Source organism: Corythoichthys intestinalis, chromosome 11 (genome assembly GCF_030265065.1).
Source record: "Corythoichthys intestinalis isolate RoL2023-P3 chromosome 11, ASM3026506v1, whole genome shotgun sequence".
NCBI classification, from domain to species: Eukaryota; Metazoa; Chordata; class Actinopteri; order Syngnathiformes; family Syngnathidae; genus Corythoichthys; species Corythoichthys intestinalis.
In genome coordinates, this window is record NC_080405.1 from 24,459,703 (window position 1) to 24,480,000 (window position 20,298).

Sequence of the window (20,298 nt, forward strand, 5' to 3'; positions counted from 1 at the left end):
AAATGCATACATTCTGATTCATTATTAATTCTTCCATTCACCTTCCATGCCGCTTAACTTCATGACGGTCTCTTGGGTGCTGGAGCCTATACCAACTATATATGGGCACGAGTCAGGATACACGCTGAAGTGGTTGCCAGCCAATTGTAGGGCAAATATGCAGACATACAAACATTCACAATCACACCTGTGATGAATTTGGAGTGTCCTATCAGCCTACCATGCAGGTTTTGGGGATTACGGAGGAAACCGGATTACCTGGAGCAAACCCACGCAAGCACTGGGATAACACGCAAACTCACAAAAAGGCCGGAGCTCGGTAGAAAGCCCTTGATCTCAGAACTCAGCAGATGTGCTAATCAATAAGCCACCAGTAGATGAAAAGTAATTGCACATTCTTGTAGGCCGTTTTTGTAGGGCTTTAAAATTTTGAACAAAATAATTAATCTAAAAAGAACGCAATTTTAATTAATATACATAATGGAGCGCATACAAAAAATACAAGAAAATATTACATCGTATTATTTATTTAATGTGATTATTTTTTTCATTTCAAGGACTTTGTTTTTTTAATTTCATAATATCACACATTTCCATATTGTATGGCACAAGAAGAATATCCACTGAAATAAAGTGCAAGATTTGTTTTGTCTTTGCAAACTGGTACACTCCCATTCCTTCTTTTATTGCAGAGGGAAACACTGACCTCTTGTGGGGGAATATCTACATGAGCAGGTATTGTCGCTTCATTTATATTTTCTAAACAATGCCTGAAATGATACTGCGCCTGCTCCTTTGAATAATTTTAGCTAAATCGTCATTAAATGTGTATTGGGATATGGCATGGAGAAAAAAAGTGGAAAAAATCCTATCGGTACTCTTCATGTCAGTAATCGGCACGCCCTTCCCCACGACTGCGTCATACTTCTGGATATAGGCCAAATCAAAGTGCGCATGCCCAAATGCTGCCGCATATTATGACGTATAACCCCGCCCCTCCCTCCACATTGCACCAATTCGAACAGACTTATTGTACCTGACTCCATTATATATATTCAAAGAGAAATGCTCCGTCGCTTGTGCGTGTGCGCGTGCGTAAAGGAGTAAGCTTTGTGCGCATGCTGGAATATTATATGACGGGTTTGTCAGAGCACCAGGCACAACACCCTTCAGGGAGCAGACAGCTCGTCGTCATGGCAACGCAGCTCCTTCAGGATAGAGATGGGGGAGGGATGGTGTAAATGCTGCAACAAGAAAATCGTCTCGTACACACCTGGTCCTTCAAATGTGGCTGGGGTTTCATGTAAATTTTTGCATACTGGCTTTGTAGAAATGTCACATCTTTGTTAAGAGAAACAGTCTTGAGTGCATTGCATTATTTTACTGTGATAAAGTGTATGTGTCCCAAGCTGGTCCCAAGCTCTCTGCTTTGTTAATATGTCATTGGTTCATAGTGGAAGATTTTGATAAGAACTATAAAACTTAACTGAGTTACACTGTAAAATGTGTAGTCTTTCTTCTCACATGCCTCAGTCTTCCTTCTCATCAGGGCTCCTCTCCCTGGGGACACAAGGCATGCAACACTGAGGCAGACAATGTTGCACCTTTGGACTAAATTGCTGCTTGTTTAGCTCTATAATGAAGTGATGAAGCATTCACTATTTCACCAACAAAAATGTGCCTGTTGATTATATCCATTAATGTCTCAACATCAAGAATCTCAAAATAGTGTGATTACATTAACATCACATTAAATTAATTTCCATTGGTTTTATTCATTCTTTCATACAGTAACATCACATTACACACGACTATATAGTTCACTATCAAAGCACCACTGTACAAATGCACATTTTTGATGGACTGTCATTTCCTGTTGAACATTACAACTTTGAACATGGAATGCAAAGTGAGCTGTGCTCAAGCGTTTTACTGCCAGACACTAGTTAATATTTATTATATATGTGCAGTATAAATGTTGATCAATATGATTGGCACTGAAAATATGAAGTAAGACATTATTTGTCTGACTGCATTGTCTGAGTATTTACAGATGACCATTTATGGCAGCTGTAGAATCATACATGTATTATTTAACTAGAAATGCAATACAAGGAATATAGCAAACATCACTAATTGCAGTTGTAGCTTCTGTACTTCCTTGATGTGTTGCAGGTCAAACAGTCAGCCTTACACCTAAGCACAACTTTCATTAGGTGACAAATACACGTTTTCAGTACTGTAAACATGTACTTTTTATATATTTTCACATATAGACACTTGATATTGGGGGACATCCTTTCTCTTCAAGTGAAAAGTCAACAGAATTACACATTTTTATGGCATCTACAAGGCCTTCATGGTCTTTAGTTGCATAATCCACATTCAAGCACACATGTTTATGGGGGTTCAAGAACATGAAATTGGCATGACACTGTACACAATTGTTCTTTACTGTTTGCTCTATTTGTATCTAGATAAAATTGATGATACTGAAAAAGAATTATGCCAAACACAATGTAAAATACAATTATGGTTATTCCGTGCATGCAAAACAAGTGAATACAGGAAAACTGACTGAAGGCCTTTTCTGTGTTTCTTAAACTAACAACTCAGGTTGTTAATGTAAGTCGGTAAAAATTAGGCACCACGTTACCAATGAAGTGGCCTGTTTTTACCATTGGAATGTACATGCAGTTTTGGGCTTGTCATAAAAAATGAGCGCATGATGATTGGATTAGCGCAATGATAGACATCCAATTGATTTTATCTGGTAGGACTGGCTGTGAATGTGCATCTTTCAGGGCCATTGACAGCGCTAGACGTCCAATTCATTTAGACTGGGAGTGGCGATTGACCATGTTCCTTCGCTATATAGTTGGAGTAGCGATTGAACATGTTCATTCACCACTCCCAGTCCAAATGAATTGGACGTCTAGCGTCGTCAATGGCAGCCAATGAGTTAAGATAGGCAAGAAAGTAGGTGAGGTTGTTACACATTTCACTTCTTGTGATAACCTTGTTTTGTCAGTCGAATCACTCTGCAAATTTGTTACAACTGGACCTTTCTCACAATGTAATTTACAAAACTTAAATTAGCCATTTTAAAAATCCCACTTTTGTTCTTAAAAACGTGAGTTGTTGCTTTTAACATCTAGCAAACTGTGCCATTTTCACTGCCATTAATGCAGAACATGAGAAAGACAAAATGTAAAATACTACAGTATGTACACATAAGGTCAATGTCCTGAATACGCAATTCCACTTTCCGTTGTCCATCCACATTGCCCCCTTATTTCAGCTTTGTTGACTACAACATGGTCCAGTCTGTTTCTTGACAAATACCATTACTTGTAATAACATTTTACGGATGAAGTGTGGTAGAAGCCATGCGATCATATACCGTGCACACTGAATAGTTTAGTGAAAAGGCTTAGATTGCCATTTCATGTGCTTAAGAGAATACAGAAGGTGGGGGTTCTCATGAGGGGAGTTGGTTGGGAGTTCATTTCCTCAATGAACCACTGCATCCATTTGTGTCTGTAGAAAAGGAAAAAGGCTGAGCATGAAGGGCAGGAGAGTGAAATCAGTTTAGGGTTGTCTCTTTTCCTCGCTCATCGGGATTGGTCCTATATGCAGCTGGGGGTGTTCTGTCCTTTAAATGGATCTCGTGCTGCTGGTTGAGGATACCTGTCAATGAGATCAAACAGGAGCAACAATAAATAACTAGAGAAAACCCAAAACTATGACTGGTCAAACAAAAATGCATTGTGCCATTCATTTAGGTAGGCTGCAAGCAGATGACAAAAGGGTTTGGCAGATCCTTAAACATACAAACAAGTGAAATGTAAGAGTGTTATTACACCAGGCTTGCAAGTATGAAAAGGAGCATGGTTGCTAGGAAACTAGGTGACTGGGCTCATTTTACACAATTCCTGTACAAAAAAAATAGGTCATGAATTGTAGCCTGTTTATGATAGTAACTAAAGCAATGTGACAGAAACGGCACAGCCAAGGTGCACTTACGGACATTCCAAAATAGTAAATATTTATTTACAATGAAAGGTAAAGATGAAAAACAGACATGCATGTGTGTATGTGTGTAAATATACTGTATGTGAGGTAAACTTGTCAACTCCTGACGGAAGCGTAATTTTCTGCAGTGATGCTACACCTTCATCCATGGGAGTGTTGACAAAAGAATGTGTCATGTCAGTAAAAAAGGTCAGTAAACACCTACTGTCCTGATCACTAAAAAATATTTGTGAATGAACTTGTTTAATGTCAGGTGATTGCACAAAATCCTTTTATATGAAGCTAGATACAATATATATTCATTATGTTGACACTCAACATAATAAAAAATAGCATATTCAGCATATGAAATATTCCGTACAATAGGCCTGCACAATATATCGTTTGAACATCGCCATCACAGAAATATTCCGTACAATAAGCCTGCACAATATATCGTTTGAACATCGCTGTCGCATTTTGCACATATGCAATAGTTTTTTGTTTGTTTGTTTGTTTGTTTGTTTGTTTTGCTTCATAAAAGTAGCAATGTGCAGAGACATGGCCTCCTATATCCATTGTATACGTATATACCAGGGGTGTCCAAACTTTTTGCAAAGGGGGCCAGATTTGGTGTGGTAAAAATGTGGGGGGCTGACCTTGGCTGATGTCCTTCACGTTGAACAATATATTAAAGCAAATTTTAGCAAGCCATTTTGTGTGTCACATTTGCTTTATTATTTTTTTTTAATTAATTATTTCAACAATCTCGCAACCAGCCTTTGTGGCGTTCTTTTTTGATTCTCGGGCTCTTGCGAAATACTGCTGCTGTAAAATTAAACTGGCTTCAAGTTGCTCCAATTTCTTGCTACGTATCTTCCCTGTAATCTTGTCGTACATGTCAGTGTGTCTTGTTTGGTAATATCGCCTCACATTGAACTCTTTAAAACAGCGACTGTTTCTTTGCAAATGACGCAGACACAGTTGTTGCGTATTTTAGTGAAGAAATAGTCCAATTTCCACCTATCCTTGAAGCGTCTGCTGTCAAAGTCAACTTTCTTTTTTTTGTTGATTGTCGCCATTTTAGAAAATTGGGATTAAAGGGTACCACGGGGTAATGTTGCTTAGAGTGCTGCTGCCTTTTAGTGGGTAAATGAGGAGCAGCATTTAGTGTGTGAGCCACTTCATATGCTGGTAGCAGTACTGCTGACCAATTTATTAAGTCTCTTTGTGGGCCAGACTTTATTGATTTTATGACAGAGGCTGGGGGCCGGATGAAATTTGACCACGGGCCGCATTTGGCCCCCGGGCTGGACTTTGGACATGTCTGGTATATACACACTATCGTTCAAAAGTTTGGGGTCGCTTAGACCCCAAACTTTTGAACGGTACTGTATGTAGATGGCGGAAAACACTCAGGTGACTGAAAGTTCCCCTCTGAAACCCTCAATTTGGCCAACTTTCAAAAATGTCCGAAATGCATGTGTGATACATCATTGGAAAGCTTAAAATCTCAATTTTCTGGGGGAACAAAAACTTTGAACAGGAAGGCATTTAAAAAAAATGTTTTCCAATGTAAAAACTTGCCGTGACTCAGAAAAGGTTGAAAAACACTGGAATACAGGTTGTCCCCGAGTTACGACGTACTTGACTTCCGCGATTTCGACTTTACGACGCAGGAGTCTCGTCCGCCATTTGGTCTCCAGTTGTTTTTGTTTTGTTTTTTTGTCGCGTAAACAGTCATTTATTGTATCTCACAGTATCTTATTTTATACTTTATTAATGACGTGTCTGTCCTCAATAAACATGAAGTTGTTCAGCCTTACAGACAGCAAACGAGGAAATTGTGTTCTTGAAGCTTTTGACTTCCTTCAACTTCGACAATTTGTAAAGCTGTAACACGCATATGTACACTTATGTTCAAAACGACATGCATTTTAACAATAAAACACATGACACACAACAATTGGCGTTCATACTCCCATCTAGTATGATCAATATGTAAATTTACTAGATAAATTAGACTAATTTGCCTAACAAAAGTCCGCTAGTTTAAATGCTACGAATGTTAACGTACTTACAATTTTTATAGCAAATCACTCACACATAATTTCACAAACTGTAGCTCTAAACTTCATTACAAATGCGTACACTAACATATATTATCTAAAACAATTTACAGCCTTATGTGGGCCAAACCACAGCGCAGCTGTCCTTTATTCAAGTCAGACGAGTCTGCTCGTCAGTCAGTACAGTCGTACAGCCAGTCGTACAGTCCAACCAGACTCAACGCTGCCACCAGAGGGCACTGTATTCATCATAAAAAAAAAAACAATACTTTTGGACTTTTTGGATAGTTATCTTGTAGGGGTAGTTAACGGGTTACTTCTGACTTGCACGGAAATTCAGTTTAAATCGCCAGCGTAGGAACTGAACTAGTTCATAACCCGGAGACTACGTGTGCAAAGTGGTCATGGTGAGTCAATCAAAGTCTTCCCAAAAAGAGCTATTCAAGTCATCTGCTGAAAATTCCTCTAGTTTTAAAATCGCAATACATATCGCAAAACCCCCAAAAAGTCGAAATGTAATTTTTTTTCCTATATTGTGCAGCCCTACCGTACAACTACCTGAAATAAATGTATACACAACAAATCTTTTTTTTTTTCCAGTGCCGACTACGTGTTTTTAGATTTTCAATGATATTTGTAAGGGCAGTTGTTTAAACTAAGCTTACCCGAAACTCAACTGACTGGGTGAGGAATTAAAATGGTGTGTGGCGCTAAAAGAGGTTGGGGACAGATGAAAAACTCAAATGTTCACAGAGTAAAACATGCTCCTGACCAGGTTAGATACAGAGCTTTGTTCCTTGAGCAACAGAAATTTTTAGTTAGACCTCTTTGTTAAACCAGTCTTCTTTCCCCCCTTTCTCAGGTTTGAATAACCACCATTTGTATGGCTAATAACCCAACATTTTCCCTTTTTACAGACTTAATTGACTGATGAGTTTTCATCAACCCTGCTTTCTGAAATGGGAACCTAACATAAATCATCTGTAGTTATTTTTTTGTTTGTTTGTTTGTTTGTTTTTAAGTTTCACGCATTTGTATGGCTTCAAGGATGTGATGATTAGTAATGTTAAGAACTGCAGATTAAATGTGGCTTTGTGGTGAAAATTATGGACAATGCCGCCATCACCAAGGGAAATGAGTTAACACATAATTTAAAAAAAATAAATAAAAAAAGTGCAGCCGTTGAGAGAGCAAGACTCCTACATACCTCCAAGCTTGGGAGTGGACATTCCCTCATTTAGGATACTATAGGTTGAGAAGAAAAAAAGAAAAGGTTTCAGGTTAATGTAAAGACATGGAATAAAAAAATAAATCAATTCCAGTGATGAATACGTTGATGCAGAGACAATAAGAACAGCAACATATTCAGCAGTTGTGGCTACAGCCCTTAACAAAAGGTATCCAACAACAATTAAACATTCAGTTACATCAGTGTTTTTACACCGAACCAAAAAAAAAAAATCATAAACATGAATTATTAAGTGAAAAAAGGAGTTCTTCCTTCCTTCTTCCTTCACAAAATAATATCAAGAACATGTGGTTTAACACAATTTAATCACGTGCAGCAGATGTAAATTTCTGAATTAAGTGATCTTTTTTTCCAGTGCAGTTGATCATACACTTACCTGGATAGAGTTACTGGAGACAAGACACAAAACAAAAATCTTTTTTTTTTTTATAAATCAAAGTCTTCAAGACATATATAGTAGGTTTTGTGTGTTACAAGTAGTTTTTAGTTCAAGGGGTGCATGCCACGCTATAGAACTCGGAGAAATTGAAAACATGAACATATTTGCTACCATCAACCATTTTTAAATTAATGGTTAATTATAATTAATTAATTATAAATTAATTAACAGTATTTTTTGTATGTGGTTTACTGAATGCTTATCTAATGTTTGTAATATGACTGCTTGAAAAACTTTTAAACATGATACTTGTATACATCGCCACCATGTCCAGTGTAACTGTGCTGAGGAATAATGAACATTTGAGCAATTACATCAACAGCAGAAAGTATGACAGGAACAGCCGTAGTTTTTCTGTATATTTTGTGTTTGCATATGACAAGAAATTGAACACGAACACAATTTTTATCCCTTCACACATGGAAACCACAAACTGACAGAGATGTTTCAGAGAAGTATAAAATGTTTGCAATGATTAAAGCACCATATTTTAGGTTAATATAAAATATTTTACTTTCATAAAAAGTACATAAATCAGGCATCATAAAAAAAAAAAACAATATAAATATAGTTTATTTAATAATGGTTAATTTTCTGCGATGACCCTTTTAAAATTTTTGAATCGAGATGCTAAATTTTGCAACAGTAAGAAAATACTGCACTGACATTGCAATACTGGATATAGTTCTTCTGTTTTCATGTACAATAGGCTATGAAACTAGCAATTATTTTTACCTGCAGAGTAGAAGGAGCGGAGTCACTAGTCTCCGACACACCTGTGCTCCTGGGAATACTGGACACGATGTATCTGGAGCCCTTTGGCACGGGCTGTCTGACCACCAGCTTTCCTTTCCTGGTCTCTGCTAGAAACAGACTGTACCAGTAGGCGTCGTTGGACACCAAAGTGGAATCCGCAATGGTGGAGTTCCTCTCACTGATTACACTGTTCCTGCAGGGAGGAGCGGCCTTGCTGGTCTTGACCTTCTGACACTTGAGCACGATGGTGACTAAAATGGTAATTAGCAGCAGGAAGGACACCGAGCCCAAACCGATGACCAAATACAGATTTAGGTCAGAGAAGATGTCGTATTCCAGAGGCACTTCGGTCATGTCTGAGTAGGCCTTCACAGCAGTTTCCACCGTGGACAACTTGATGGTGACTGTAGCAGAAAGGGCTGGCTCCCCATTGTCCTTGGCAACAACGACGAGTCTGTGGTGGCGCCAATCTTTGTAACTGAACATCCTCATCGTGCGGATCTCTCCATTGTACTGGTCCAGGCTGAACAAGGAGGCGTCGCTCACTTGCAAGAACTGGTAGCTGATGCGAGAGTTGTGCACAGAATCCAAATCCAAGGCTATTACCTTGGACACAAGGGAGCCTTTATCTGTGGATCTGGGGATCTTTTCCTCTACAACCGAGCCATGCGCTCGCCACGGAGAGACAATAACCGGAGGATTGTCATTCTGGTCCATGATGATGATGTGGACGCTCACATTGCTGCTGAGAGGAGGAGACCCGGAGTCTCTGGCCTCGATGTGAAAAAGAAAGTCCTTCTCCATTTCATAGTCAAAAGTCTTGAGCGCGTAAAGGTTCCCGTTCTCGGGATTGATGGAGAACAGCATGGACATGGAAGTGTTGGCTATCTCCTTCTCCACAATAAAGTAAACAAGGTACTGATTTTCATGGAGGTCCGGGTCAAACGCACTAAGTGAACTGAGCAAAGCACCTGGAGCATTATTCTCTGCCACACGTATCGTGTAAAAGGACTGAGGGAAGTGTGGCACATTGTCATTCACATCCAGCAGCTGTAAATTCATAGTCTCATTGTCACTTAAAGGAGGGGAGCCTCTGTCTATCACAGTGAACGTGATGTCATATTCTGGGACCTTTTCACGGTCTAATTGCTCAGACACTACTAACTTATAATAGTTATCAGAGGACTCCCTCAGTTTAAAAGGCATATTGTGTGGAATATGAAGATCCACCACTCCATTATCACCAGAGTCCTTATCACTCACACTGACCACCGCTATCACTGTGTCGATGGGTATGTTTTCTTTAACAGGACTTTGAAAGGATTTAATAGAAATTTCTGGGTGGTTGTCATTCATATCTGTCACCTGTATAGTCACTTTACACTGGCCAGATAAAGTGTTTAGCCCCTTATCACTCACTATGACTTCCATTTCATACATTTGTAAATCTTCATAATTAATCATCTCCTTTACTCTAATTTCACCATTTTCTTGATTTAAACTGAACACATGTTGTGTTCTTTCTGACGTGTACAAACTATAAGAATACAGCAAATCAGAATTTGAACCTTCATCAAAATCAGTGGCATTCAGTTGTATCACCAGACTACCAATAGGGGAGTTCTCCATCACTTCAACGAAGTATTTGTCTTTGTCAAATGATGGGGCGTTGTCATTGACATCTAGGACTCGAACAATGATGCTGGCCGTGCCCGTGCGCGTGGGGACTCCACCATCAACAGCAGTGAGAATAAGATGATGAACAGCCTGCTGCTCTCTGTCTAGCATTTTTGTCAAAATCAAATCTGCAAATTTGGTGCCATCTCTTCCAGTTTGAATTTCAATGTTAAAATGTTGACTGGAGCTCAGGTGGTAATTCTGTACAGAATTGACTCCAACATCCGGGTCCACTGCATTATTCAGGGAGAATCTCTCTCCAAGCGGGCTCGACTCAGATATGTCCAAATGCATGGTCCCCCGTCGAAAATGAGGAGCGTTATCGTTGATATCAGCGACCTCCACTTCAATGTTAAACATTCGTATAGGATTTTCAATCGTTGCGTCCAATTTCAGGGAGCAATACGTCGTTGTTTTTGAGTTACAAAGTAATTCACGGTCAATTCTCTCTAGAACAAACAGCTCTCCCGTTTCTCTGTTGATGTCGAGATATTTTTTATTTGCCACCACATCGATGCGCATTTTCCTCTTATTCAGCGTCCTCACGTCCAATCCCAAATCGGACGCCAAATTAGCAACGACGGAACCTTCCTCCATCTCTTCAGGAATCGAGTATTGGGTGACAGACGTCACCGTACCCACCAACGTGCATAAAATGAGAAGCATGACAACCGGATGCACCTCGACTAACTTACAGTAGCGGTGCGTCATTTTGTCAATGCGTCCTTTAAAAGCGGCGAAAGATGGACGTGTCGATCTCCTATCCAACGAATACGTACAATGAGGAGGTTAATACAAGCCTATATGTTTTTTTTCTTTAGACCAATATGACGCCTCTCTATTGGAGAGCGTATCTGCTCGTCCTCCAATGAGACTTCGTGTGACTCGTGACCTCATCAGAATATAAAATTTTGTGGACGGCAGCGACGAAATTCGTTCCTTTTGAGTCCTTACAACATTTAAAAAACATCTGAAATTCTTTACAAAAAAAAGTTGAGCGTTTGGGGTTGTGTATTCAACAACGAAATACGAGCCACTTGAATGGCTCGTATTTTCGTATTTCGTTCCTTTACGCATTATTTACTTTCAGAATGATGCCCCTTAAAATAAAATTACAATGTACGCTATAGCCACTAGTATTATTTTGGAAGTACATTTTTTTTTCTGATAAATTGTCACCTTTTTTTTTATAAACTTAGTTGTATCCATAGACAACAGACTTATCCAGTGTGCATATGTTTTTGTGTACAAAACTAAATGGGATATGTCCTTAAATACTGAAAATGTCAAATGAAATAATACTTTTTTAGAACAAACGTCACATATTATACCACGATATTTTTGTGGTATAGACCTATATGTAGGGCATGGAGAAGGCCTGGCATAGATGTTAGAAATGGTATAAAAAAGGTACAAAAACATTGGGCGCAAATATACACCACGATTACAATTGTTGCTGTATATTACCCTTCATGTATTCATTCATTGTGTGACGTCACCTCTGAGGATATAACTTTCCGCCTAAATATGTTGCTATTTTTCTGTCATTACACACCCAAACTATACTATACAACATTATTTACTATAAACACGGATATACAATATAAACAAGATGCACTTGTGAAATTTAGAGCATGAATGTACCTTAAACACAAATAGGATCCAAATTTAGGAAAAAAAAAAAAAAAGGCTACCAAGTGCCATCAAAAGACTAAAAATGGGGTATATTTCAACAGAGTAAACCAAATACCTATAAGTATACTAAATAACATAAAATTATCGATATAGTTGCTCTGACTACAGTATACAAGCAATATGATTAAAAAAATATATGTCAAAGCTGCATTTTGATTAAGTGACAAGGAGGTCAGGGTGACACACAACTGCATATTCCACTTCATCATGAGATTTAAATTTTTTCAGTTTTTTTGTGTTTGCGACGGATCAACCACGCCACAACATATTCATGCTTTTAAGTACAATATTGCTCGTTAGTTTTTTTCCTTTTCTTTTCTTTTTAAAGTGTTAGTGCTCTATCTGTGGATTATACATTTTCTTTTTATACTGTTGATTGATTGATTCCCAAATAGGATGAGGAGCATAGTCGTACAATGAAGAATCATTAGGGGTTGTGCAGCACTTAAATTGTCTGCAAAATTATTGTTTATAAATTATAAATATATCTGTGTTCATTTATATGACAGTGATGTACGGTGGGGCAAGTAAGTATTTAGTCAACCACTAATTGTGCAAGTTCTCTCACTTGAAAATATTAGAGAGGCCTGTAATTGTCAACATGGGTAAACCTCAACCATGAGAGACAGAATGTGGAGAAAAAAAAAAAAAAAAAATCACATTGTTTGATTTTTAAAGAATTCATTTTCAAATCATGGTGGAAAATAAGTATTTGGTCAATACCATAAGTTCATCTCAATACTTTGTTATGTACCCTTTGTTGGCAATAACAGAGGCCAAACGTTTTCTGCAACACTTCATAAGCTTTTCACACACTGTTGCTGGTCTTTGGGCCCATTCCTCCATGCAGATCTCCTCTAGAGCAGTGATGTTTTGGGGCTGTTGTTGGGCAACACGGACTTTCAACTCCCTCCACAGATTTTCTATGGGGTTGAGATCTGGAGACTGGCTAGGCCACTCCAGGACCTTGAAATGTTTCTTACGAAGCCACTCCTTTGTTGCCCTGGCTGTGTGTTTCGGATCATTGTCATGCTGAAAGACCCAGCCATCTTCAATGACCTTGCTTATGGAAGGAGATTTTCACTCAAAATTTCTCGGTACATGGCCCCATTCATTCTTTCCTTGACACAGATCAGTCGTCCTGGTCCCGTTGCAGAAAAACAGCCCCAAAGCATGATGTTTCCACCCCCATGCTTCACAGTGGGTATGGTGCAATTCAGTATTCTTTTTCCTCCAAGCACGAGAACCTGTGTTTCTACCAAAAAGTTCTATTTTGGTTTCATCTGAACATAACACATTCTCCCAGTCCTCTTCTGGATCATCCAAATGCTCTCTAGCGAACCGCAGACGGGCCTGGACGTGTACTTTCTTCAGCAGGGGGACACGTCTGGCAGTGCAGGATTTGAGTCCCTGGCGGCGCATTGTGTTACTGATAGTAGCCTTTGTTAATGTGGTCCCAGCTCTCTGTAGGTCATTCACTAGGTCCCCCCATGTGGTTCTGGGATTTTTGCTCATCGTTCTTGTTATCATTTTGACGCCACGGGGTGAGGAGGGAGTTGAAAGTCCGTGTTGCCCAATGACAGCCCCAAAACATCTCTCCTCTAGAGGAGATCTGCATCGAGGAAAGGGCCAAAATACCAGCAACAGAGTGTGAAAAGCTTATGAAGAGTTACAGAAAACATTTGGCCTCCGTTATTGCCAACAAAGGGTACATAACAAAGTGTTGAGATGAACTTTTGGTATTGACCAAATACTTATTTTCCACCATGATTTGCAAATAAATTCTTTAAAAATCAAACAATGTGATTTTGTTTTGTTTTTCCACATTCTGTCTCTCATGGTTGAGGTTTACCCATGTTGACAATCACAGGCCTCTCCAATATTTTCAAGTGGGAGAAGTTGCACAATTAGTGGTTGACTAAATACTTATTTGCCCCACTGTACATGTATGATGATATATGGGCAGAACTATACAACCCCTAAATGCTATGAGGTTGGGATGTCATGTTAAACAGAAGAATTACATTAGCAAACACTACAAACATAAGACATTTTATCTTCAAACTAATTGACTTGTTTTTGGAAAATAATCATAAGCTTAATATTTATATGGCTACAACACATTCCAAAAAAGATGGAACAGGTGGCAAAAATACTGAGGTAGTTAAGGAATGCAATCAAATAACTATTTGGAACATCACACAAGTGATACAGGTGGGCGCTATGATTGGGTATAAAATGAGGTTCCCTGAATTGCTCAATCATTTACAGGCAAAGATAAGGCAAGGACTACCTCATTATAAACAAGTGAATGAGAAAATAGTCAAACAATTTAAGGACAATGATCCTAAAGTGAAATTACAAAAAAAAAAAAAAATTGGGGATTTTATCATCTAATGTCTATAATATAATCAAAAGGTTTAGAATATGGAGAAATCACTGCATGTAAGCGGCAAGACCAAAAATCAACACTGAATGCCTGTGACCTTCGTTCCCTCAGGCGGCACTGCATCAAAAACTGACATCAACGTGTAATCTGTATCACCACATGTGCTCAGGAAGACTTAAGAAAATCAATGTCATTTATTAAGGTTCAGCACTACATCCATTAGTGAAACTTAAATCTATTATGCAAAGCGAAAGCCAGTTTATCAACAACACTCAGAAACGCTGACGTCTTCTCTGGGCCAGAGCTCATCTAAAATGGACTGATGCAAAGTGGAAAAGTATTCTGTGGTTTGATTGAGTCCATATTTCAAATTGTTTTTAGAAAATTGTGGACATTGTGTCCACTGCGCGAAAGAAGAAAAAAAACATCTGGATTGTAATGGACGTTCAACAGTGACTGTGAAATTTTAAAAGCTAGCAACTGTAAAGGTATGGGGCTGTGTGAGTGCCAATGCCATGGGTAACTTACACATCTGCGAAAAGCACCACTAATGCTGAAAGGTTTTAGCGAAACATATCCTACCATCCAATGAACAACATCTTTTTCATGGTCTCCCTTGCTTGTTGCAGCAAGACAATGCCGAACCACATTCTGTACAATTTACAACAGCTTGGCTTCGTATTAAAAGACTACACCACCCGGCCTGCAGTCCAGATGTGTCTTCCATTGAAAATGTGTGGTGGATTTCAGAGTGTAAAATATGAAAAAGGTGACCCCTGAGTGATGAACAGCTAAATGTGAACTTCAAGCAAGTGTAACCCGGGTTAAGATTCCCAATTTTTAGCCCTGTGCTGTTTTTCCCTATACTCCCTAAATGTAACAAGTTACATGACAAGCCAAATTATGCCAATTAGCCAATCACTATTCACCTAGGCACTATACAAGCTCCCTTGACTCTCTCCCTTCAGTCGTGTGGGAATGCCTATTGTTATCAACAGAACAATAAATAATAGTTTGAAACATTAATATAATATTTAATAGAAATACATAAAATAATGTATAAATACTATATAAAATACATACTGGATATTCATTCTCTCATATGATACAGTGGGGAGAACAAGTATTTGATACACTGCCAATGGGAAAACCCATGGGAAAACCCATTGGCAGCGTATCAAATACTTGTTCTCCCCACTGTATGTGTGTGGATGGGTGTGTAATTGTACATAAATATGTAAATGAAAATGAAGTGTACTAAATATGTTTTTAGAACTCTTTTATTCCTATAACAAAATACTAGTAAGAAGATTTTAAAAATCTGCAAAAGACTGCAAAAATTGAGCCCAGTAATCCCTCACTACTTCGCGAGGGATTACTGTAAGAAATAGTGTGTAGTGTGTGGGTGTGAAAATGATTCCTCAAATGATATTATCATAATATGACAGGTTGTGCAATATTTTTTTCTGAAATCGGCACGAACTTAATCAGGCAGAGGGCAGTAAAAGTGTAACTTGAACATTGATGTGTAGGATAGGTGGTGGGCGGGGGTGCATTCATTTTCTTACAAAAACAAAAGTTTTTCCACACAGAGGAAGTCATCTTTCTTGCTGGCTCCATCCTATCAACTACTGTATCACTTCTTCTCTTCTCCCTCCTAAACCTTTCACTCTCCAAACTACCTCCAAAGTACCCAAACGCTCACCTGATCCCAACTGTCCTTCAAATACCCACATTTTGAATGCAGCCAGAGGTGTTGACAGATAGACTGTAGCGAGTTGTCAAACCAGCAAATCTAAAGCACTCCCTGAAGCAATCACGTGGTACAGCTGGGCAGCGAGGCTTCGGCCGTCATCATTTTCGGAACCTCCCCTAAATGAAGCAAGCCTCGGGAAGCGCTTTGCGGAAAAGTCCCTTCATTACTCGACACACGCTTCGAAGGCTCGGCACACCTCGTGACATCACTAGGTTAAAGGCTGTTTTATAAATTTTAAATCCAGACAGTTGGGGACCTTTTAGTGTGTACTCTACTACATCCAAATGAACAGGCGAGCTGGAATTTTGTTGTCACCTATTGTTAGCGGATTACCCATAATGCTAACTCATGCTAACTTATGTGTTCATGTGATTTTCTGTGTCAGTAGGTGCTATTTATTGTAGTATTTTATCATGTTAGCATGCTAAAGCTATTATCGTAATGCACTTTTGTAGTTAGGCTGGTTGGTCCATGCAGGTCAGGTGCTCTGCCTTGGTACTACTCCAATGGATGGCAAGCTAGGAATCAAGGGAGGGCAAGGAGCCTAAGGACGGCCTTTTGTCCTTCAACATAATTGTCACGCCCTGGGTCTGGTAGGAGGCTCTGCAGCCTGTTTTCTCTCCCCACTACTCATGGCAAGCACTTCTGATAACCACTCAACTTCTGCTGAATCAAGCTGCGCTACTGAACAATGACATTCTATATTCATAAAGCCCAAAGACATTCATGCTTGGCCAATCTTCACTCATGAACAATTGGGTGGGGAAATTGGACGCTTTACAGTTGATAGTGATTTGTGTGCACACTGATATAATGTAAATATTTCTGGAGTTTTATATCACATTCCTTAATAAAATTTTTCACTCTAAGTAATCAAACTAGTCTTTATTAATTGCCTCTGCCCTCTAGTAGCCAAACCTAGTCTTCCTGAAAAGCCCATTACTGGTACACCTCAGGGTTACTATGAACATTACAGCTCAGCGCCACATTCGACACGGTTGATCACAACATACTACTCAGCAGATTGGAACAGTGGGTAGGGCTTACTGACACTATTCTTCAGTGGTTCACATCCTATTTACATGATAGTTTCCGACTGACACAAGGAAATCCCTATCAGTCAGAACGAACCAAATTCACGTGTGGACTCCCTCAAGGGTCAATTCTTGGACCACTCTTATTTAACATCTATATGCTTCCGTTAGCTCAGATAATGGAACAGAATGACATCTCCTATCACGCCTATGCAGATGACACACAACTGTACATTTCTGTGTCCCCACATGATTATAGTCCCTTAGTCTCCCTGAGTAAATGCATTCATCAAATCAATGAATGGATGTGCCAGAATTTTCTCCAATTAAATGTGGAGAAGACAGAGGTGATCATTTTTGGGCCAAAAAAGGAAAGGTCAAAGATAAGCAGGCAACTTAGCACGATGTCACTTACAGCTACAAATCAAGTCAGAAACCTTGGCGTAATTATTGACTCAGACCTAAAATTTGATAGCCATCTAAAGTCCGTCACTAAATCCGCTTATTACCACCTAAAAAATATAACCAGAATTAAGGGCCTTTTGACTCAACAAGACATGGAAAAACTTATGCATGCATTCATTTTCAGCAGATTGGACTATTGCAATGGTATATTTACAGGTCTTGATAAAAAATCAGTCAGGAAGCTGCAGCTAGTACAGAATGCTGCAGCCAGAGTCCTCACAAATACAAGGAAGCTGGACCACATTACGCCGGTTTTGAAATCGCTACACTGGCTTCCAGTGAGTCAAAGGATAGACTATAAAATACTACTGCTCGTCTACAAAACACTTAATGGCCTTGGACCAAAATACATGCTTGATTTGTTAGATTCCTATGAGACATCTAGACCCCTAAGGTCGTCTGGAACTGGTCTTCTGCATGTTCCAAGAACAAGAACCAAGCAGGGTGAGGCAGCATTTAGTTATTATGCTCCTCACCTCTGGAACAAGTTACCGGAACGTCTGAAGTATGCTCAAACTGTTAGCTCTTTTAAATCAGGGCTAAAAACACTTTTGTTTAGCACTGCATCTCCATAACTGTCTATATATTTCAATCTACCTGCTTTCTATTCCTCTTGTGCTTATCTCCATTGTTGATTTCAATTATTATTAGTAATAGTAGTTTTTGTTTTATTTTTATTTTTGTTTTATTTTTATTTATGTATTTTTATTCTATTTGTGATTAAATGCGATCTTTTGTCTTTGTTTTTACATTGTATTGATTAAAATGTGATTTTTATGATCTTCATGTGATGTAAAGCACTTTGAATTGCCTTGTGTTGAATTGTGCTGTATAAATAAATTTGCCTTGCCTTGCCTTGCCTTGCCTTGCCTTGCCTCATACTTCTTACACAAGAACGGGAAATAATTCCACCTACAAAGCTTCAACAGTTACTGTCCTAAGTTCCCAAACTTTTATTGAATGATGATGGTGATTTAACAAAGTGGTAAACATGTTTCTGTCCAAGCTTTTTGGGAATGTTTTGCAGCCATAAAAAAATAAGTTATTGCATATTTACGATAAACGATAGGTAATCAGTTTAAACACTATTGTCTTTGAGTATTCAATTAAATATAGGTTGAACGTGATTTGCAAATCGTATTCAGGTTTCATTAATGTTTAACACAACACCCCAGCTTCATTGAAATTTGGTTGTATGATATGCTCTTTTAAGACAGCTGAAGGTGTAATACACCAGTGGATACACATATTGACAGCTCTAGAAAGAATAAGTAATGGCTTTTGGAAACTGCGTGCTGAAAAACAAATCCCCATAATTCACGTAGTGCAAGTAAGTTTTGTTATACAAGGTAATGATTATTTCAGTAGTCTTACTTTTTGTCATTTGAGGGGTTGAAAAGGGTAGGACTTTATGTAAAATGGGTTCCTTGGCAATTGAGGTTGTGGAAACACTGCTTTATACTATTATATTTTAAACTCACAGTTCACATCAAAGCACAATTCAAATGGTCTCCTTTAAATATACAGTAGTCACAGGCTGTGAATGCTAATCTCTGAATGCCATTGACAGCGCTAGAAGTACAATCTATTTTATGATCCATTCAAAATTATTTGGATGTCTAGCACAATCACTGGCAGCCAATTAGTTAATTGGCCTCTGACCAATTTATCAACTGTTTTTTCATGAATGAGCGCATTTTAGTTTCATTTCCTTGTTTATTTTAGATGGTGAAAATGTTGCTAACAAATAGAGGAAATCTCATCTGCCCAAGGGTTGTATATTGTACTGTAAATCAACTTGATAACTGACAGAAATAATTTGGATTATATTGCATGAACAAACAGAACTACTCTTGGCCACACTGCAAAACCGAGCAGCTGTGGTCACAAAGGTGCAATAATTTACTCAGGTTATCAGTGCGGTGCAGAAATTGGACGTGTCAGTATACCTGAAGAGTGGAAGGAGCGGAGTCACTAGTCTCTGAGACTCCTGTGCTCCTGGGAATACTGGAAACAATGTATCTGGATCCTTTTGGCACAGGCTGTCTGACCACCAGCTTTCCTTTCCTGGTCTCAGCTAAAAACAGGCTGTACCAGTAGGCGTCATTGGACACCAGAGTGGAATCTGCAATAGTGGAGTTCCTCTCACTGATCACACTGTTCCTGCAGGGAGGAGCCACTTTGCTGGGCTTAACCTTCTGACACTTGAGTACGATGGTGACCAAGATGGTAATGAGCAGCAGGAAAGACACCGAACCCAGACCGATGACCAAATAAAGGTTGAGGTCCGAGAAGATGTCGTATTCCAGAGGCATCTCAGTCATGTCCGAGTAGGCCTTCACAGCAGTTTCCACAGTGGACAGCTTGATGGTGACTGTGGCAGAGAGAGGGGGCTCCCCGTTATCCTTGGCAACAATGATCAGTCTATGGTGGCGCCAATCTTTGTAACTAAACATTCTCATGGTGCGGATCTCTCCATTGTACTGGTCCAGGCTGAATAAGGAGGCGTCGCTCACCTGGAGGAACTGGTAGCTGATGCGAGAATTGTGCACAGAATCCACATCCAAAGCTATCACCTTGGCCACCAAGGAGCCTTTATCTGTGGATCTGGGGATCTTTTCCTCCACCATTGAGCCGTGCGCTCGCCACGGAGATACGATAACTGGAGCGTTGTCATTCTGGTCCATGATGATGATGTGGACACTCACATTGTTGCTCAGCGGAGGAGAACCAGAGTCTCTGGCCTCAATGTGGA

The 20,298-nt window shown here is 39.2% G+C and overlaps 1 protein-coding gene across 1 annotated transcript; it reads right to left on the bottom strand.

Moving 5' to 3' along the window:
• Nucleotides 1-1,755: 1,755 nt before the first annotated feature.
• Nucleotides 1,756-10,893, bottom strand: LOC130924351 (protocadherin alpha-C2-like). Its single transcript, XM_057850878.1, has 3 exons — nucleotides 8,507-10,893; nucleotides 7,291-7,328; nucleotides 1,756-3,690 (listed from the first exon to the last, which is right to left on the bottom strand). The coding sequence occupies exons 1-2, from the start codon at nucleotides 10,868-10,870 to the stop codon at nucleotides 7,317-7,319; spliced, it is 2,376 nt and encodes a 791-aa protein (XP_057706861.1). The 5' UTR covers nucleotides 10,871-10,893; the 3' UTR covers nucleotides 1,756-3,690; nucleotides 7,291-7,316.
• Between the last annotated feature and the right edge of the window lie 9,405 nt (nucleotides 10,894-20,298).